This window comes from Leucoraja erinacea, chromosome 39 (assembly GCF_028641065.1).
Source record: "Leucoraja erinacea ecotype New England chromosome 39, Leri_hhj_1, whole genome shotgun sequence".
Lineage (NCBI taxonomy): Eukaryota > Metazoa > Chordata > Chondrichthyes > Rajiformes > Rajidae > Leucoraja > Leucoraja erinaceus.
In genome coordinates this window covers 6,928,526-6,950,741 of record NC_073415.1, presented here as the reverse complement: position 1 = coordinate 6,950,741, position 22,216 = coordinate 6,928,526, and the positions used below count along the sequence as shown (strand labels likewise).

At 46.2% G+C, this 22,216-nt stretch overlaps 1 protein-coding gene across 2 annotated transcripts in view; it reads right to left on the bottom strand.

Moving 5' to 3' along the window:
• Positions 1 to 22,216, bottom strand: part of LOC129714470 (collagen alpha-1(XI) chain-like) — a 188,670-nt gene that overhangs the window by 4,523 nt on the left and 161,931 nt on the right. For both annotated transcript variants that reach the window (XM_055664082.1, XM_055664083.1), the window contains 11 exons: positions 20,964 to 21,017; positions 19,489 to 19,542; positions 15,569 to 15,676; positions 15,414 to 15,467; positions 10,734 to 10,787; positions 6,870 to 6,977; positions 5,408 to 5,461; positions 4,594 to 4,629; positions 4,452 to 4,505; positions 2,819 to 3,068; positions 551 to 663 (listed from right to left, as the gene is read on the bottom strand). In XM_055664082.1, coding sequence (XP_055520057.1) covers positions 551 to 663; positions 2,819 to 3,068; positions 4,452 to 4,505; positions 4,594 to 4,629; positions 5,408 to 5,461; positions 6,870 to 6,977; positions 10,734 to 10,787; positions 15,414 to 15,467; positions 15,569 to 15,676; positions 19,489 to 19,542; positions 20,964 to 21,017 — 939 coding nt within the window. The remainder of the gene's footprint in view (positions 1 to 550; positions 664 to 2,818; positions 3,069 to 4,451; positions 4,506 to 4,593; positions 4,630 to 5,407; positions 5,462 to 6,869; positions 6,978 to 10,733; positions 10,788 to 15,413; positions 15,468 to 15,568; positions 15,677 to 19,488; positions 19,543 to 20,963; positions 21,018 to 22,216) is intronic.

Sequence of the window (22,216 nt, the reverse complement as noted above, 5' to 3'; positions counted from 1 at the left end):
TTACACAAAAAAGCTGGAGAAACTCAGCGGGTGCAGCAGCATCTATGGAGCGAAGGAAATAGGCAACGTTTCGGGCCGAAACCCTTCTTCAGACGAAAAACTGTTTCCTCGTCTCCGTTCTGTGTATTGTATTGTATTGTATTCAAATTTATTGTCATTGTCTCAATTTGAGACAACAAAATGAATTTCCCTTACAGGCAGTATCATTAAAAAAATCACCAAAAATAATAAATAAATAATAAATAAATAATAAAACATATTAAAAATAAAATTGAAATTGAATTAAAAAAAAAAAAAAAAAAAAAGCACAAACACAGAAAGTCCTAAATGGCTTACTCCTTATTCTTAAACTGTGTATGGCCCCTGGTTCTGGACTCCCCCAACATCGGGAACACGTTTCCTGCCTCTAGTGTGTCCAAGCCCTTAACAATCTTTTATGTTTCAATGAGATATCCTCTCATCCTTCTAAACTCCAGAGTGTACAAGCCCAGCTTAAAAACCGGAGGAATGGGAGCAGCAGGGTGGTGCAGCGGTAGATTTGTTGACTTACCCCCTTGGTCTTCTTGTCTGGGGAGATGCAGGTCTCTCCTCCTGCTGTGAAGTTACAGAAGACCTTGAAGGAATCTTTGGCGCACCCTTGGTTCGGGTCAATCCAGTAATCTCCTGGAAGAACAAGTGTGATCAGTTCAACGGTGTTTTATTTATATGCCTTGTTGCCACCTTCCCATCAATCAGCCATGAACCATTATACTTTTCCTTCGAACATCGTCTGCTTTGATCTGTCGTTTTCACACCTTACCCTTCTGTCTGCATCTCTAGTCTCCCTCTCCCCTAACTCTCAGTCTGAAGAGGGGCCTCCAATATAGGTCCCTGCGATCGTAAGACAATATCACTCCATTGCCTTTGAGGAAGTGATTGGTAATGGGAAAGGGATTCAATTAATCAATCAATCAATGAAATTATTGTACCTGTATTTATATGGCACATTTAAATCAACCCGCGTTGATCCAAAGTGCTGTACATAGAAGAATTTGTGTTGCCATACATTAGGTATGTTGCAAAACTTACCTTCAGCGGCGCTGCAGTTCTGTCACTGCCCGTGTGCGCGACTTTGGCGTCTTTGAGAGGGGGGCGTTTTAAAACGCCGTTTTCACTAGGCTATTAAAATCGATGTTGTTCAGCCTGCTTAGTTGCTGACGGAAAATCGCTGCGACATTCGTTCACTGCAGTTATTTTTAAACTAAGTTGGATTATTTAATTACTATAGTAAATTCAAAATCATCCTCTAAAGCCACGAACGCCGACAACGGGACGGATCTCATGTAGGGGACAAGGCAAGGTACGCTGTTTATTTTTACATTAAAAAGTGCTTCTTAAGATCCCTTTAATCAAAATTTTAAGTTGCGAGAAGGTGACTTGGGACCCATCCGAACTGGCAGTATTTTTCCTGCCGATATGGGCTTCAAATTCACCGCAACCACAACGTTCCAAACCAGCGGGTTCCACAAAATCCCACTCGCAAGCTGATTTAAATAGCCATTAATTTGCAGCAATTAAACACTAAATTCCTTCCATTTGGCCTATAAATTAATGACAATGAGATTTAAAAATCATGTATTATTGTGAATTCTTGTGTGAATGTTCTCTGGACACTTAGGCTATGTAAACATGTAAATCTTTTCTTCAGAAATGGATAGATGTTTAGATCTAGTAATTGAATTTTGTAATTAGCTACAAATAGGTAAGTAACTAATTATATATTTTAATTTCAGGTCATCCAAGTAAGATTGTTTAATATTTGTTTCAGAATGCTTCAATCTATAATAACTGAACATTTCTTTCAGTTCTCTTAATTTTTTAATAAAGTTATGGCCATTTGACTGTCCTCGATCACAGCTTTTGTGTTAAGTCATCTTTTGTGTTAAGATGCTAATTTCCGAGTATGAAAATGGCCATAACTTTTTTAATACTGAAGATAGGAAAGTGAATTAGGTGTCAAATTAAACTTATTTTTAAGCTTTATCTGATGGGATAAATTGCAGACTTGATTTTTTAAATCTCAAAATGTTGTTACATTGCTACATACATCCATAGAAACAAAAAGAAAAACACAACACACTATAGAATTTAACATGAAACATCCCCCCCCCTCCCCCATCACAGTGGAATCAAAGTTTTCAACTGTGAGGGAAGGCAGTGAAAGTCCAGTCCTCTTCCTCTATATTCACCCGTGGACGGGGCCTATTTGAGGCCCCCGTACTCACCGCCACGGAGGCCCAGTGTTTCAGGCCCTCTCAGGCCGGGTAATGGAGCCCCGGCTTCGGAGAGAACAGTTCCTCTTAGTTCCAGGTTAGTTGAGAGAAGATAGACACAAAGTGTTGGAGTAACTCAGCGGGACAGGCAGCATCTCTGCAGAGAAGGAATGGGTGACGTTTCGGGTGGAGACCCTTCCTTCTTCAGCCTGAAGAACGTCCCCCATTCCTTCTCTCCAGAGATGCTGCCTGTCCCGCTGGGTTACTCCAGCATTTTGTGTCTACCTTCGATTTAAACCAGCATCTGCAGTTCTTTCCTAAACTAAGAGTTGATTGGGATGGTGGGGAGAATAATGTACAATTAGTGTAAGAATGTGTCTATCTTCTCTCAACTAACCTCTCTCCCATTTTCAATGACTTCCCCAAAGGCAATGGGGTGATATTGTCTATCTTCGATGTAAACAGGCATCTGTAGCTCGGGGGGGGGGGGTTAGTAGGGAGAAGTGGACTTCACGGGGAGCCCGCAGTGTGCTGTGGAGTTGTGCAGTGGCTGCGGCCACACATACCGTCTTTGAGGTGGGGATGGCAGAGCAACAACTCCTTGCAGGTGCGGCCAGGGCTGGTGGCAGTGCCGACGGGCCTCCTCAGCTGCTCCACCTCGTCCTTCAGCGAGGAGAGGGCCCCGAAGATCTCCTCCATGCCGTCGGTGTAGTCGAGGAACTTCTCCCCGTTGTCGTCAGCCTGCTCCGCCTCGGCGTGCCTGCGCGTCTTCCTCTTGTACAGTGGCAGTGGCTGGATCACCTCAGCCGGCGGGCCCTGCAAGGGACAGGGACCTCTTCAGTATCAGACAACACATAGCACAGTACACCGCGGCAGTGTGCTATATACATGTTTATTTTTTAATAATTTTAAAAAATTTATTAGAAGCAGTGTACAAAAATATAACCAGCGGCATATGACATAATACAGTTATTGTACAGCTTCAATTTTAATTTTTAGCTGTCGTTATAACCATATAACCATATAACAATTACAGCACGGAAACAGGCCATCTCGGCCCTACAAGTCCGTGCCGAACAACTTTTTTTCCCCTTAGTCCCACCTGCCTGCACTCATACCATAACCCTCCATTCCCTTCTCATCCATATGCCTATCCAATTTATTTTTAAATTATACCAATGAACCTGCCTCCACCACTTCCACTGGAAGCTCATTCCACACCGCCACCACTCTCTGCGTAAAGAAGTTCCCCCTCATATTACCCCTAAACTTCTGTCCCTTAATTCTGAAGTCATGTCCCCATTATGGAAAAAGAAGAGAGAAAATGCAACAGAGAGAAAAAATGGATGTGCAAGGATAGAACCCCTTAGTTTGCTATATAAATGTAATGTGAATTTAGCTATAGATTGTACTGGGACCACTCTGGTGCCACAGCGGTAGAGTTGCTGCCTTACAGCGCCAGAAACCCGGGTTCAATCCCAACTACGGGTGCTGTCTGAACGGAGTTTGTACGTCCTCCACATTGGTTTTCTCTGAGATCTTCGGTTTCCTCCCACATTCCAAAAACGTACAGGTTTGTAGCTTAATTGTCTTTGGTATAAGTGCAAAATTGTACCTAGTGTGTGTAGGATCAGTGGCGGACTGGGTCTAAAAATATTGGTTGCCTGGAGACAAAGGGGGCCCACTGCATCAGGGGCCTCACTTGATATAGGGGGCCCACTTCATCAGGGGCCCACTTGCCATCGGGCAAGCTGACACCCTGGCCAGTCCGCCACTGTGTAGGATAGTCTTTGTGTGTACGGATCGCTGGTCAGCGCGGACTTGGTGGGCCGAAGGGCCTATTCTCGCACTGCATCTCCAAAGACTAAAGTCACAGTGGTGCAGCGGTAGAGTTGCTGCCTTACTAATGCAGCGCCAGAGACCCGGGTTCGAACCCGACTACGGGTGCTGTCTGTACGGATGTTATACGTTCTCCCCGTGACCTGCATGGGTTTTCTCCGAGATCTTTGGGTTCTACCCACACACCAAAGTCGTACAGGTTTGTAGGTTAATTGGCTTGGTAAAATGTAAAAACTTGTCCCTGGTGTGTGTAGGATAGTGTTAATGTGCGGGGATCGCTGGTTGGCGTGGAACCGGAGGGCCTGTTTCGGTATCTCTAACCTAAACTAAAACTAAAGAGAATGATGACAGGAATCTTACCGGTGACCCAGGTGGACCAGGGAGTCCATTGTCTCCTCTCAGACCACCGGGTCCCTGCAAAGAAGACATCACAACATGGTCAGTTCGGGCAACATCAACGACATGACAATAATACACCAACCCCACTGCTGGAGATACTTACTTCTGAACCTTTAGAACCCTTCTCACCTTGTGGACCCTGCAACAGAGGAAAGTTAGGATCAATGTGACAGATCGCAGCCAACAATTAGAGTGCCATTGGGCTTCTAGAGCAGTTCTGTGCATCTTTGACACAACTTGTGGCTGCATGGTGACACAACCTCCTGGGGTTTGGTGGGAGAGATAGATCAGGCATGATTGAATGGCGGAGTAGACTCGATTGGTCTAATTCTACTCCTAGCACTTATGACATAATGATTTATGACCTGAGAGCGCTGGAGACCCAACTTCCATCCAGACCTCGGGTGCTGTCTGTGTGGAGTTTGCACCTTCTCCCTGTGGCCGGGTGGGTTTCCTCCGGGTGCTCCGGTTTCCTCCCACATCCGCAAAGATGTGCGGGTTTGTAGGTTAATTGGCCCTCTGTAAATTGCCCCCCAGGGCGAGCGTGGGATGTGAAACTGGGGTAACATAGCGCTGGTGAATTGCCCCCTAGTGTGTAGGGCGTGGATGAGAAAGTGGGACAACATAGAACTAGTGTGAACGGGCGATCGATGGCCGACGTGGACTCAGTGCGGCATAACTAACTAACTAAGTAGATGCATTTCTTTGGTGGGTGTGGATGTGGTTGGGCCGAATCACCTGTCTCCTTCCTGTATGACTCTACATCTGTGCGGTCAGTATGTATAGACATCACCTATCCATGTTCGCCAGAGATGTTGCTGACCCGTTGAGTTACTCCAGCACTTTGTGTCTTTCTTTGGTAAAGCAGCACCTGCAGTTCCTTGTCATTACATGCTGATGAAGAAGTCTCTACTTACGGGCAACCCAGGAGACCCTGGGGGTCCTGTGGGGCCTCCGAACCCTGGAACTCCCTAAATCCAGGAGAAAAAAAAAGCATTAATAAAAAGCATTAATAATTGATTTAAAAAAAAGCATTAACAATTGAGCCACGACCTATTGCTCAAAGACTACATATGGACAAAGGTGACTAGTTGAGGAAATATAATCCTAGATTCATCATGTTACTTGCCAATGGATGTCTCTGACTTAGTTGAACCATTAAGCTCCATTCCTCCCTCCCTACACTGATGAGTGAATCCAACCTCCCTTCCATTGACTCCATCTACACCTCACCCTGCCTCATCAAGGCCACCAGCATAATCAAGGACCAGTCTCACCATAGTCACTCCCTCGTCTCTCCCCTCTCCCATCAGGCAAGAGGCACAGAAGTTTGAAAATGCACACCTCCATGTTAGACAGTAGACAATAGACAATAGGTGCAGGAGTAGGCCATTCGGCCCTTCGAGCCTGCACCGCCATTCAATATGATCATGGCTGATCATCCAACTCAGTATCCCATATAACCATATAACCATATAACAATTACAGCACGGAAACAGGCCATCTCGGCCCTACAAGTCCATGCCGAACAAATTTTTTTCCCCTGACCTGCCTTCTCTCCATTTAGCCACAAGGGCCATATCTAACTCCCTCTTAAATATAGCCAATGAGCTGTGGCCGCAACTACCTTCTGTGGCAGAGAATTCCACAGATTCACCACTCTCTGTGTGAAAAATGATTTTTCTCATCTCAGTCCTACAAGACTTTCCTCTTATCCTTAAACTGTGACCCCTAGTTCTGGACTTCCCCAACATCGGGAATAATCTTCCTGCATCTAGCCTGTCCAACCCCTTAAGAATTTTTGTAATCAATGTGATCACGGCTGATCATCCCCAATCAGTACCCCGTTCCTGTCTTCTCCCCATATCCCCTGACTCCGCCATCAGGGACAGTTTCTTCCCCGCTGTTGTCAGGCAACTGAAAGGCGCTCTCATCAGCTAGAGTGTGGTCCTGACCTCCCACATACGTCATTGGAAAGTTTTGAACTATCTTCAATTGGACTCCATTATACCTTTGCACAAAAATGTCTCTAAATGTTTCACTTCTGCACTAAAATACTTTATCCTTTATCTGTGCACTGTGGACAGCTTGATTGTATTTCTGCAAAGTCTTTTTCTGCCTGGGATAGTCTTGTATATTCTTCAGCCTAGTATGAGGGTCTCGACCCAAAGTGTCACCCATTCCTTCTTTCCAGAGATGCTGCCTGTCCCGCTGAGTTACTCCAGCATTTTGCGTCTATCTTGGGTGTAAACCAGCATCTGTAGTTCCTTGCTGCACAGTGTTGGCGGATATATGGATTAGCTCCTCCGCATTCCCTGCCAGAATGTCAACCAGATCCATTAACGATATCGTAGACCGTGGCTTGCCGTACATACTCACAATGTCTCCCTTGATGCCTTGCGTTCCTTGGTTTCCCGGGAGACCTCTATCTCCCTTTTCCCCCATGTCACCGGGAGGACCAATGAGGCCGATCAAACCGACATGGCCCTGGAAGAGACACAAAGAGCGAGAGATCACTGTGGGGAAAGGATGACGGTCGTTGTGGCTTGAAGCCAAACCATTGACCACTGGGTTCAAAACCGACTGGAAAAGATCCCCAGATGTAGTCGTGGTTGGATTCAACCTCAGGAGTCCTTGGTTTGACTAACAGCGAACATTATTTGACCAACTTCTAACACAGATTTGGGATTCCATTCTTGGCGAGGAGTGCAGTCTGTCCAAGCACATCGAAACATGTTAAAATGGAGAAGAATTGCCAAAAAAGTGACAGCGCTTCAAGGGTTAACATGCTTGCCACCATTTGTAAGCTCAATGGAGTGGGCAGTCATACCCAGGGATGGATTTGCCTCTGTATTTCTCCGATTAGCACTCTCTTCCGTCTGATTTTCACTTCTTTTTGATGGAAAATTAATGAAAATAAATTTAGTAAAACACAGTGTTGGAGAAACTCGGCAGGTCAGGCAGGGGATGAAAAGGTGACCCTTCTTCACACAGAAGGGCTCTGATCCAACTTGTGGCCTGTCCAATCTCTCCAGAGATGCAGCATGACCCGCAGACTGGTGGAGTTACTCCAGGACTCTGTGTGCTTTCCTCAACATTCCAGCATCTGCAGTTCCTTGTCTCACCATCTCGACAATTATGTTTTAGGTGACCAGAGAAGGATAACAGGGTTGACCATCTAACCCAATGATTCTTGACCCTAGACATCACCATATAACCATATAACCATATAACTTCAATTACAGCACAGAGGAACTAGGCCATCAGGAGGTACAACTCCAGAGCCGAACAAATTTTTTTCCCCTTAGTCCACCCCTGCAACTGCACTGTACCATAACCCTCCGGTTCCCAAACTCATCCATATGCCATGCAGTGAGATTTTTAAAGAGGTTGACCAAGGAGTTTCCTCCAGAGGCCACTTCGGACTGGGAACTCCTTTCCACACCGCCACCACTCTCTGCGTAAAGAAGTTCCCCCTCATATTACCCCTAAACTTCTGTCCCTTAATTCTGAAGTCATGTCCTCTTGTTTGAATCTTCCCTATTCTCAAAGGGAAAAGCTTGTCCACATCAACTCTGTCTATCCCTCTCATCATTTTAAAGACCTCTATCAGTGACCCCTAAACTTCTGCGCTCCACTTGAGAATAACTTGAGTTCTTGTTCACCTATCTCGACAACTTAGTTGTTAGAAACCCAGGAAGGATACATTCTAGTAAATCTCCCTCTGATTCTCTCTCTATTTTGTTGACAAAAGCAAGTCTGGGTGAATAGGACCTCTATTTTGGAAGAACCAATGATGGTAAACGATATTGTGAGACCTAAAACACCAGGTCACATCCCAGCGCATCTAGAAGATGTATATTTTTCACACTGAAGTCTGGCTCAACCAGTGGCATCTAGGAATAGACTGGGTGACAACCAAGAATAGTTTGGTGACTACTGGAGAGACAGTTAGCGGCACCCGGGACAGGCTGGGTTAGCACCCCAGTCTGTGTCGTGAGAAAAACACCCAATAAAGCTACGGAGAGGCCTAATGAACCACCGTGGCCTAAACATCCATCGGGCAAGAATGAAATGCTCGCAGAAGGGGGAAGAGGTGCAGCACACGCACAGGCCTTGAACCTGGTGAGATGCAGGAGGAGACAGGCCAGGACTCACCCCCACACAGCCCAGTCCCTCCACGCACTAGAGTCTCCCAACCCCTGCAGAGTGGTTACTAAGATGGCTGATCCGTGGGCGTTTGCTGCTGGAACGCAAGTCGGGGTCTGGTCAACCCTGGCTGGATCACCTTGGCGAGGGGGTCTGATGTCGTGAGACCCAAAACACCCGATGACCCCACATCACATCACTGAGGATGCGTCCCAGCACATCTAGAAGATGTATCTTTTTCCACATAGGTGACTAGGGAAGTGTAACAGGGTCGACCATCTAACCCAATGATTCTTGACCCAAGACAGCCAGCAAGTCTGGGTGAATAGGACCTCTGTTTGGAAGAACCAATGATGTTAAACTCAAGCAAAGATCAGGAGAAAAAAGTCTTCAATGAAAGTAGAATGAAACTAAGAGGGCGAATGTAGAAAGACGGTGCTGGAGTAACTCAGTGGATCAGGCAACATCTTTGGAGAAAAAGGATGGGTGACATTTTGAAGTCTGAAGAAGGTTCCTGATCCTAAACATCACCCATTGCCTTTTTCTCCAGAGATGCTGCATGACCCGTTGAGTTACTCCAGCACTCTGTCCTTGGTATAAACCAGCATCTGCGGTTCTTTGTTTCTACAAAGGAGAACGCAGGTATGGGTTTTTGTCGATGCACAGTTTTACATGCCGTATATTATTCACATATTTTTAACCACTTTACAATTAAATCAACAATTGAACATAAAGATTAGCTCGAGAATTTAACACAAGGCAAATAGCTAGGAGGCGAGTGTTTGCCATTTGAAAAAATACCATTAATGCTGACGAATTGTCTACAAAACGTTAACTGTTTCCCTCTCACAAGTTATTGGAGTAGAATTAGGGCCATTCGACCCATCGAGTCTACTCCGCCATTCAATCATGGCTGATCTCTGCCTCCTAATCCCATTTTCCTGCCTTCTCCCCATAACCCTTGACACCGTTCTAATCAAGAGCTTGTCTACCTCTGCCTTGAAAATATCCACTGACTTGGCCTCCACAGCCCTCTGTGGCAATGAGTTCCACAGATTATCTACCCTCTGACTAAAGAAGTTTCTCCTCACCTCCTTTCTCAGAGAGCGCCCTTTAATTCTGAGGCGATGACCTCTGGTCCTAGACTCTCCCACCCATCCTCTCCACATGCACTCTCTCTGTGCCTTTCATTATTCCGTTTCAACGAGGTCCCCCATCAAACTTCTAAACTCCAGCGAGTAGAGGCCCGTTGCTGTCAAACCTTCTCCACAGACGCTGCCCGACCTGCCGAGTGTTTCAAGTATTATCCATTCGTGTCAGCATCTGCATTTAGCTTTTCAATTTCCATCAGGGCAACAAACTATGAGAACAGACCCTTAATCTTAGACCCACAGGCTCACCCTGCAATGCATTGAATGCGCCGTGACTTGCTGCATTGCATCATTACAGCATATAACTTGCAGGTACAGCAACACTGCAGAGTCATAGAGTGATACAGTGTGGAAACAGGCCCTTCGGCCTGACTTGCCCATACCGGCCAACAATGTCCCAGCAACACTTGTCCCACTTGCCTGCGCTTGGTCCATATCCTTCCAAACCTGTCCTATCCATGTACCTGTCTTTTTCTTAAAACTATGGGATAGTCCCAGCCTCAACTACTTCCTCTGGCAGCTCGTTCCATACACCCACCACCCTTTGTGTGAAAAAGTTACCCTATTAATTCCTATTAAATCTTTTCCCCTTCACCTTGAACCTATGTTCACTGGTCTTTGATTCTCCTACTCTGGGCAAGAGACTCTGTGCATCTACCCAATCTATTCCTCTCATGATTTTGTACACCTCTATAAGATCACCCCTCATCCTAGAGGCCCAGCCTACTCAACCTCTCCCCTATAACCCACACCCTCGGGACCTGGCAACATCCTCGTAAATCTTTTCTGAACCCTTTCAAGCTTGACAATATCTTTCCTGTTACATGGTGCCCAGAACTGAACACAAGATTCTAAATGCGATCTCACCAACGTCTTACAACTCGCAACCGAACGCAAACTCTGACGACCTCGTTTCTTCAGCTAGTCAGTACAGATTACTCACCTTGTCACCTTTTAGACCTTGGTCCCCCTTAAGACCTGGCATTCCTGGAGGTCCCTGGACAAAAGCAAAATAACATGCAGTTATTAAAGGTGTTTAATATGAATGAAGTACAAGGATTGACCATGCATGGACAGCAACATACTACAGCCCTGTCATCGCTCAGTCCAAACTATGTTCATCATCATATAGAATCAGGCCCTTCAGCCCGTTGAAGCCATGTTGACCATCAAGGGCGTTATATATAAGATAATCCCGTTTTATTCTCTCCGCATCGGGCGGCACTGTGGCTCATGGGTAGAGTTGCTGCCTTACAGCACCAGGTTCGACCCTGACTACAGGTGCTGTCTGTACGGAGTTTTCCGTTCTCCCTGTGACCAGCGTGCGTTTTCTCTAAAATCTTCTGTTTCCTCGCACACTCCAAAGCCGTACAGGTTTGTAGGTTAACTGGCTTGGCATAAATGTAAGTTGTCCCTAGTGTGTGTCGGATAGTGTTAGTGTGCGGGCAGGGCTGGCCTTAGGAGGTGCGGGGCCCAATTGGGAAAATCTTTCGTTGAAATATAAATAAATAATTATAAATGAGTCACGTGTCGTGAGTAACATGACAATTCGGGGGAGAGTTCCTCTCACAGCGTGTGGGGAGTCTAGCCAGGGGTAAAGTTGCGGGGAGGGAAGGAGCGTTGAGAAGGAGGGGGTCGGGTTCATGCCACTAACACTCACTCACCACTGAGGGCGCCACCGCATTGTAGCCACTTCCCATCAGCTGCTAGCAATGAGGGATAGACTTGGCTATAGGGTGATTTCACGAAAGGTCACTGGATCATAGATCCTCACCCACGTGACCGCAAAATTTAACTGGGGTACAAACGTCACTTCCGGTACATGTTATTGATGCTGAAAACGCGTACTTTCAAACCTGTTAAAAACCGCGAAAACGGCCCGTTTTTGAGCTGTAAATAACTGTGCCAGTCGGGGTGACCGTGAGGCACAATTATCTTACTTTAGAGTCCAGAAGATAAAGAAAAACGAAGGTAAATACAAGAGGGAGCTGAAGGGGCAACAACAGCGGAAGTGTTTAGCAAACATTGGCCGTGGAGATATAAAGATAGAAAATATCGGAAATTATCGCGTTTGCTCACTGCATTTCATCAAAAGTAAGGCATTATGTTTTATCTTTATTAATTTGTTATATAAAAAGTTTTAAAAGTGAAAAATCCATCATTAAAATTGCAAAATCTTCCATGGTTCTCAGGTGGGTTTTAACATGCAAAAAGAAAATGCTTCTGAAGCTACATTTACCATTTAAATAATCGTAAACCATAAATGCGTTTTGAAATGAATTTTACTCAGATGCAAGCTAAGGAATGGGATAATTGTCAGCTGTTTATTGGACAAAATCAGGACATTTTATTATTATTATTATCCAATTAAAAGCTAGAAGTACAACAAAATGTAATAAGATTTATGTGATGTGTATTATTGTAATTTACTGTACTTCTAATAAAAATTAAATAAAAAATAAAAAATAAAAATTCCGTCGCTACATAGATGCTGCCTCGCCCGCTAAGTTTCTCCAGCACTTTTGTCTACCACAGGGAGGGAGAGAGTGAGACAGAGAGACACAACGTGGGTCGGTAGGTAAATTGAATGACTAACCTGCTGCAGACCAAGAAGTTCTCACTCATGATCAAAGATCTCACATGATCAAAAATCTTGGCTGGTGCGTTTTAAGAAATTCAACGTGTCATTAATGCATCAATCTACATTCCTCAGTAAAATGTAATTATGTTTTGAAGAAGTGTTAATGACGCCGCGTGAATTGTATTCAAAGGAACACAGCATCATTAATACTTCTTCTAAAACACAATTACACATTTACTGCGGAATGTGGATCCATGCATTGATGTCACATTGGATAATGACTTGTTAACACAAGTGCTACAGTCGTTAACACATCGTTTGTGTCTGATAACCGTACAGCGCCTGTATTCCATGTACAAAACCATGTATGTTTTGTAAAAAAAATGGCGAATTTTTTTCATCTTTATTTAACGAAGTTAATATGTATTTCCATATGAAATACGGAAAATTAACGGGTATTTGCCAATTTGGAAAAATCGGCCTAGGGCCGGCCCTGTGTGCGGGGATCGCTGGTTTGTGCGGACATGGAGGGCTGAAGGGCCTGTTTCCGTGCTGTATCTCTGAAACAAAAACATGCCCATCGACTCCACTCACTTACATACTGGGGGGCAATTCTCCGCCAGGTCCCCTACCCATCAGTCGAGTCATAGAGTGATACAGCGTGGCAACAGGCTCTTCAGCCCAACATGCCCACACCAGCCAACATGTCCCAGCTACACTAGTCCCACCTGCCTGCGCTTGGTCCATATCCCTCCAAACTTGTCCTATCCATGTACCTGTCTAACTGTTTCTTAAGGTACCTCTTAGGATACTGGGGGTGGGTGAACCAGATATTGGAATCCTGTGCTGTCACAGGGAGAACGTGCAAACTCCACATAGACAGCACCAGGGAATGAGAATCGGACCCAGGTCGCTGGAGCAGTGAGACAGCGGGCTCTACCAGTTTTGACAGCTGCCTGAGCGAGGGCTTCAGTTTTGCCAGCTGATAATTCAAACACTTTGAATTTTCAACGAATACCTTCCTTCCTAATTGACTGAATTTCATTTAAAACATTATTGATGTTTCAAACTAAATGTAATTAAAACATGTTAAAATACTTAATGCCAATTAATAACTTTTAATTTGACATCTTCGAATCATTTTAGATTAGATTAGATTAGAGAGAAACAGTGTGGAAACAGGCCCTTCGGCCCATCGAGTCTGTACCTATCAGCACCAGCACACACTAGGGACAATATATAACATTTACCAAAGCCAATTAATCTACAAACCTGTGTGTCTTTGGAGTGTGGGAGGAAACTGAATCTCCCGGAGAAAACTCACTTGGTCACGGAGAGAACGTACAAACTCAGTACAGACAGCACCCGTAGTCAGGATTGAACCCGGTCTCTGTCGCTGTGAGGCAGCAACTCTACCGCTGCACCACCATTAGTATAAATGTTGGTCAAAGTGGATTCTGTGGGCCGAATGGCCTGTGTCTGTGCTGTCAGACACCATTTGCAAAACATGAGAGGAACATTTAAACGGAAAGACACACGCTATTTCACCCAACATCACACCTATGAAGGTAGACACAAATTGCTGGAGCAATGGGGCTGTCCCACTGTACGAGCTAATTCAAGAGTTCTCCCGAGTTTCCCCTGATTCGAACTCGGAGAATTACGGTAATAGCCACTCGTAGGTACTCGGGGCTCTCGTGGACATTTTCCAACATGTTGAAAAATCTTCCCGAGCTTACCGCATTTCTCGAGTACCTGCCGTTAGCGATACGAGCCGCTAAGAGACGTCCCGAGCTCCGACGTACATTCTACGTGCTTACCACGAGCTTGGTTTTTTTTAAAACACGGGAGAGCTCTTGAATTAGCTCGTACAGTGGGACAGCAACTTAACTCAGTGGGACAGCACCCGTAGCCAGGATCGAACCCGGGTCTCTTCCGCTGTAAGATAGCAACTCTACCGCTGCGCCACCGTGCTGCCTCAGCGGTGCCAGTATAATCTATAGCTAAAGTCCTCTTACATTTATAGTCCAAACTGTAACTCATAAGGACTAATGCCTCATTACTCTTCCTGATTATTTGTTCTGTAGAAGGTTTAATTGTGGACTGATGATTCAGACTTCACATCTCGAACTTGCAACACTCTGGGGAAAAGAGTTGTATATGTTTTCATCTTGCGCTCTGCAACACTGAATTCAACTGCATTACAGCTAAAGCAATCTCCTCAAACCCTCAAGAATACTCCAATATTAACTCAAAGCCAAATGACTGAGTAATTTTACACTAAAATCCATTGATCTGTACGTCGCCTGGCTTTCCATTTGTTTTTTATTCTTGGCCGCTTTCCCCGTGGTACATTTAGTGGAGCCTCTAGCTCACAGTTTCAGTAACCCTGGTTCGATCCTGACTATGGGTGCTGTCGGTACGGAGTTTGCACGTTCTCCCCGTGACCACGTGGGTTTTCTCCGGGTGCTCCGGTTTCCTCCCACACTCCAAAGACGTGCAGTGCAGGTTTGTAGGTGAACTTGTAAATTCTCCCCAGATTCTATAGGACCAGTGTTAGTGTGCAGAGATCGATGAACGGCCTGTTTCCGCGCTGTATCTCTAAACTAAGTAAGTAAGTTTATTGGCCAAGTATTCACATACAAGGAATTTGCCTTGGTACTCCGCCCACAAGTAACAACATGACATACAGTGATAGTTACGAATGACTCAGAAAACACTAAACATTAATAATAATAAAACATTAATGATAAAACACCATTGATCAAGCATGTGAACCAACAAAATACCAGATCAAAGGGAGGCTACAGATTTTTGGCTGTTGAGTAGAGCAACTACTCGTGGATAAAAACTGTATTTATGTCTGGCTGTGGCAGCTTTGACAGTACGGAGTCGCCTTCTAGAGGGAAGTGATTCAAAGAGTTTGTGGCCAGGGTGAGAGGGGTCAGAGATGAACTAGAACACAGGGATGAAGGGAAAGGGAGGTTGGCGAGGTAACAGGCAGTAAGACGGTGGATGATATGCCCACAATTATCATCTTACCATGGGGCCAGGCGGTCCATTCTGACCAGGAGGCCCTGAAAGACCTTGCTCTCCCTGTTAAAAAGAAGATGACATGTCGTTATTTATTTATCCAGCGAATAGAGAACTAACACTGAAACAACTTGGTCGGAAGTCTCTTTGCGCCATCTACTTACTCCTGGCCCAGGAATCCCTCTCAGACCTTCAGGTCCAGAGTTTCCTGGTGAACCTTGAGGTCCCCTCGGCCCAGTCCTGCCTACGGGGCCTGTTCGACCTGGCGAGCCCTGCAAGAGAAACAAAATGGCCGCTCGCGTTAGAAACATAGAAACATAGAAATTAGGTGCAGGAGTAGGCCATTCGGCCCTTCGAGCCTGCACCGCCATTCAATATGATCATGGCTGATCATCCAACTCAGTATCCCGTACCTGCCTTCTCTCCATACCCCCTGATCCCCTTAGCCACAAGGGCCACATCTAACTCCCTCTTAAATATAGCCAATGAACTGTGGCCTCAACTACCCTCTGTGGCAGAGAGTTCCAGAGATTCACCACTCTCTGTGTGAAAAAAGTTCTCCTCATCTCGGTTTTAAAGGATTTCCCCCTTATCCTTAAGCTGTGACCCCTTGTCCTGGACTTCCCCAACATCGGGAACAATCTTCCTGCATCCAGCCTGTCCAACCCCTTAAGAATTTTGTAAGTTTCTATAAGATCCCCCCTCAATCTCCTAAATTCTTCACAATCAGAAATGGTCCCAAACGTACAACCCCGCTCACAAGCCATTCCTCCTATCGAGAGACACGGCCTCTCTCGCTGAGTTGCTCCAGTATTTTGTGTCTGCTTTGGTACAAATATTGATTTCTCTAACCTCAAGTAACCCTTGTGTTCCCCCTCAACCCCTGTCCCTCCCCAACACAAGTCGTGGTTCTAGTTTAAATGTTGTCCTGTTGAGTCTCATTGTATGTAGCCTGTTTTATCCAAGCTCGCAGCTAAGAACGGCCTGTTTCTACTGCAGTTGTACAGGGTCTTGGTGAGACCACACCTGGAGTATTGCGTACAGTTTTGGTCTCCAAATCTGAGGAAGGACATTATTGCCATAGAGGGAACCAGAGACGGTTCACCAGACTGATTCCTGGGATGTCAGGACTGTCTTATGAAGAAACACTGGATAGACTTGGTTTATACTCTCTAGAATTTTGAAGATTGAGAGGGGATCTTATAGAAACTTACAAAATTCTTAAGGGGTTGGACAGGCTAGATGCAGGAAGATTGTTCCCGATGTTGGGGGAGTCCAGGACAAGGGGTCACAGTTTAAGAATAAGTGGTAAGCCATTTAGAACGGAGATGAGGAAACACTTTTTCACATAGAAAGTCGTAGATAGGACTCTTAAAGATAGCGGAGGCTAAGGGGATCAGGGGGTAAGGAGAGAAGGCAGGTACGGGATACTGAGTTGGATGATCAGCCATGATCATATTGAATGGCTGTGCAGGCTCGAAGGGCCGAATGGCCTACTCCTGCACCTGTTTTCTATGTTTCTATGTTTCCTCCATCACCGTCACTGTTTTGCATATCGTTCATTCATTTGTTCTATATCTCTACATCACCATCTATATCTCTTGTTTCCCTCTCCCCTGACTCTGTCTGAAGAAGGTAGACAAAAATGCTGGAGAAACTCAGCGGGTGCAGCAGCATCTATGGAGCGAAGGAAATAGGCAACGTTTCGGGCCGAAACCCTTCTTCAGACTGATCGGGGGCGGGGGTGGGCGGGGACAAGAAAGGAAAAAGGAGGAGGAGCCCGAAGGCTGGGGGATGGGAGGAGACAGCAGGGGGACTGAGGAAGGGGAGGAGACAGCAAGGACTAACAAAATTGGGAGAATTCAATGTTCATGCCCCCAGGATGCAGACTCCCCAAACGGAATATGAGGTGCTGTTCCTCCAATTTCCGGTGCTGCTCGCTGTGGCCATGGAGGAGACCCAGGACAGAGAGGTCGGAGACAGCGTGGGAGGGGGAGTTGAAGTGCTGAGCCACCGGGAGGTCAGCTTGGTTATTGCGGACCGAGCGGAGGTGTTCGGCGAAACAAGAGTATTACCTTGTGTGGGAAGGAACTGCACATGCTGTATTACACCGAAGATACACAACAGGTCGGTGGTCGGCCAAGACCCGATGTGCCGAAGGGCCTGTTTCCGCGCTGTATCTCTAAACTAAACTAAACTTCAAGTGCAGGTGTACAAAGTGCTGGAGTAACTCAGTGGGACAGGCAGCATCTCTGGGGAGAAGGAATGGGTGACGTTTTGGGTCGAGACCCTTCTACCAGAGATGCTGCCTGACCTGCTGAGTTACTCCAGCACTTTGTTATTCAGTGTTACTCCTGCATTGAAAGTTAGTTTAGTTTAGTTTAGGGATACAGTGCGGAAACAGGCCCTTCGGCACACCGGGTCCACGCCGACCAGCGATCCCCGCACACTAACACTATCCTACACACACACACTAGGGTCAATTTTTACATTTACACCAAGCCAATTAACCTACAAACCTGTACGTCTTTGGAGTGTGGGGGGAAACCGAAGATCTCGGAGAAAAACCACGCAGGTCACAGGGAGGACGTACAAACTCCGTACAGACAGGATCGAACTCCGTAGTCAGGATCGACCCTGGGTCTGCATTCGCTGTAAGGCAGCAACTCTACCGTTTCGCCACCGTGCCAGTCTTGCGATGATTCCACAAACTATCTCCCCACTGGCCTCTCAAGGACAATTAAGGACAGTAACAGATGCTGATCCTCGCTGGCAAATAGCAATGGGAAGAAAATGAATTTTGAAAAGGTGCAAATGTCAAAGGAAACCGTCTTAACATATAAATGTAGTTTTAAATGTGGAATCGCAAACAATCCGTCATATTCCCCCTGAGGCTCAGCGGAGAGGAAATCCAAGAATTAGTTTGAGCAGTTTTTGTCTCAGTCTCTGATCTCCTGGTGAGGACAGTGGGATTATTTTTAGTATAGGTGGGTGAATAATACAGAATTTCAACAAGGCTTTAAGTATGCCGTTATATATTTTTTAAGTGAAATTTCTCAACATTTTAAAAATTCTTAATCATAGGACTAATCACTTGGATTGTCACCTTGTTGTGGTGGGGAAGCTTGTGTGTGGACCTGAGATCCTGAGAGCGATGCCGTCTGGAGCTACGCTCCTGGTAGGGCCACCAATGGTGTTAAGGTCGAGGGGGAGATCTCTGACAAAGAGCAATCCAACCAAGACCTCAACGGTGGAACAGGCGGAGGACGATGGCTGACCTTAGTGGAGCTAACGTCACAACGGCTGGGAAGGCGGATGAAGGCTGCAGCAGAAAAGGGTCTCCGGTCGTCTTGGACTCCATGCCACTGGATCCTGACCCAGATCTATCAAGGACCCCACATGGGGTGGCTGTCTGTGCACCAGTCTCCCCACGTTAAACAAAGTCACGCACAGGCGTCCTCCAACCCTGGAGACACCCATGGTCAGTCATGACCAAAGGGGACCTAACAAATCACTTGTTCCAATTCAAGAAGGGTCTTGACCCGAAACATCACCCGTTCCTTCTCCCCACAGATGCTGCCTGTCTCGCTGAGTTACTCCAGCTTTTTGCGTCTATCTTCAATACATTATTTACTTCGTTGAAGGCTCTATTCCTTATAGCACAGGAGGATGAGGAGTGACCTTATAGAGGTGTACAAAATCATGAGAGGAGTAGATCGGGTGGATGTACAGTCTTTTGCCCAGAGAAGGAGAATTGAGGACCAGAGGACATAGGTTGAAGGCAAGTTCGAATAGGATCCTGTGCGGCAATTTAGGAAGTCGAGGGGTTGGTGTGCCATTGATGCACAGAGGGATATTGGGGTTCAAGTCATTAGCTCCCTGAAAGTGGCAACACAAGAAGTCAAGAAGGTATATGACATGCTTGCCTTCATCGGATAGGGCATCAGTTATGGGGAGAAGGCAGGGGAATGGGGTTGAGAGGGAGAGATCGATCAGCCATGATTGAATGGCGGAGTAGACTTGATGGGCCGAATGGCCTAATTCTGCTCTGAGAACTTGTGAAGATTTCTCATATAGGTCGTACCTTTGAACCTTTCAGGCCCTCGCGACCCTCAGGCCCTCCTGGTCCATGGGGTCCCTGGAAGAGAGAGTACGGATTTGAAACCGGCAAGCTTTAAACAGGCATTGAAAATAATTCAGGAACAGCAGCAAAGTTTGGAGTCAAATAGCTTGACAACCCCATAGCCCAGATCCCGCTGCCTGGTATATCTAAGCAGAACACAATTATAAAACACAAAATGAATTCCCGTCTCACCGGCTACTGTTTGAAAGGGCAGGAACCTTAGACAATTGGATGTCACAGTGATGAATCTGTACCCAAATCCCCACTCAAAAAAAAAAGGATTTAACTTGCAGAATGTCGTCTGGAAGTAAATCCCTTTGTATTGCATTGCAAATAGAATGGGTTGTGCTCTGCTAAAATGGATGGAGGCAGTGCAAGTTGTCCTGAACTATCCATTCCCTCCGCAGATGGTGCCTGAACCACCGAGTTACGCCAGCACCTTGTTTTAGTTTTAGTTTAGAGATACAGCGCGGAAACAGGCCCTACGGCCCATTCGGGTTTTAACATTTACCAAGCCAATTAACCTACAAACCTGTACGTCTTTGGAGTGTGGGAGGAAACCGAAGGTCTCGGAGAAAGCCCAAGCAACGTACAAACGTACAAACTCTGTCCAGGCGGCACCCGTGGTCAGGATCGAACCCGGGTCTCCGGTGCTGCATTCGCCGTGAGGCAGCAACTCTACCGCTGCCCCACCCTGACCGCCCGTGTTTAGCTTAGTTTGGTTTAGAGATCCTTTGCAACTTATCAAAATCTTTTTCTCATCTGGCACTGCTTTCCCAGCAAGAATGATCCAGCGGGCTCCGTAACCATCTCAGAGATTCATTAAAGCCCTCCTCAAAGGGGAATGAGCACAGAACCGAATTACCCCAATGCAGATGGACTATAGTGTAGCAAAGTGTGGAGATATGACCATATAACTGGGCAACAGGGCTGGGGTTTAATTGTGCAACTGCACAGTGAAGTTTTGTTTAGTTTTGTGATGATTAGGTTAGAGATACAGCGCGGAAACAGGCCCTTTGGCCCACCGAGTCCGCGCCGACCAGCGATCCCCGCGCACTTATACTAGCCAACACACGTCTGGCTTAAGGGGTTGTCCCACTGTATGAGCTAATTCAAGAGCTCTCCCGAGTTTAAAAGAAAATCAAACTCGTGGTAAGCACGTAGAATGTACGTAGCGGGTACGTCGGAGCTCGGGACGTCTTTTAGCGGCTTGTAACGTTAATGGCAGGTACTCGGGAAACGCGGTAAGCTCGTGAAGATTTTTCAACATGTTGAAAAATGTCCACAAGAGCCCCGAGTACTTACGAGCGGCCATTACCGTAAATCAGGGGAAACTCGGGAGAACTCTTGAATTAGCTCGTACAGTGGGACAGCCCCATCACTGTGACATTGTGAAAGTTGGTCTGGGAATGCGAGGTTTACGGAGAAATACTTACTCGTTTTCCCGGAGCTCCAGGAGGCCCGGGTTCTCCCGATGCACCTGGAGGGCCCTGCAGAGAGAGAGAGGAACAGGAAATGGAAGAGTCCTCACTAGAACGTATCGAAACCTCAGTCTGAAGTAGGGTGCTGACCCGAAATGTCGCCTATTCCTTCTCCCCTGAGATGCTGCCTGTCCCGCTGAGTTACTCCAGCACTTTGTGCCTATCTTCGGTGTAAACCAGCATCTGCAGTTCCTTCCTACACCTGTTTACAGCACTGTCTGGAAGAAGCAGTCGAACTTGTGTGGCCTAAAAACACACTTGTGACTTCTATCCCCTTTAATTGTGGGACTGGAGATGGTATCATGGATAGGATAGGATAGGTTTAGAGGACATTCACTGTAGTTGGAAGTCTTATCCCTACTAAGTATAGAAGCATGTGTGTTATGTAAGATTAATTTTGAGGATCTGATCAAAGACTTTGCAATTAAAAAAAGTAGGAGAAAACTTTTCAATGTTGTGGCCCTTGTGGCTAAAGGGATCAGGGGGTATGGAGAGAAGGCAGGTACGGGATACTGAGTTGGATGATCAGCCATGATCATATTGAATGGCGGTGCAGGCTCGAAGGGCCGAAGGGCCCCCCGAGAAATCCAGAGATTCACCACTCTCTGTGTGAAAAATGTTTTCCTCATCTCGGTCCTAAAAGATTTCCCCCTCATCCTTAAACTGTGACCCCTTGTTCTGGACTTCCCCAACATCGGGAACAATCTTCCTGCATCTAGCCTGTCCAACCCCTTAAGAATTTTGTAAGTTTCTATAAGATCCCCCCTCAATCTTCTAAATTCTAGCGAGTACAAGCCGAGTCTATCCAGTCTTTCTTCATATGAAAGTCCTGACATCCCAGGAATCAGTCTGGTGAACATTCTCTGTACTCCCTCTATGGCAAGAATGTCTTTCCTCAGATTAGGAGACCAAAATTGTATGCAATTCTCCAGGTGTGGTCTCACCAAGACCCTGTACAACTGCAGTAGAACCTCCCTGCTCCTAGACTCAAATCCTTTTGCTAGCTGCCTTGCCGAGCAGCGTAAAGTGTAGATGGAAGGCAGCATGAAGTGTGAATGTGCGACAGAATGTGTTAATAAAGTGTATATTTGCAAAATAGAATGTTGTGACCTGTGTGCGGGCACAGTGTCCGGGTCTATAGAGGGTTGGGGAGGGGAGGTGTCTGAGGGATTAGCTACTTGAGGCAGTTTCTTAGTTGTACTCAGCGC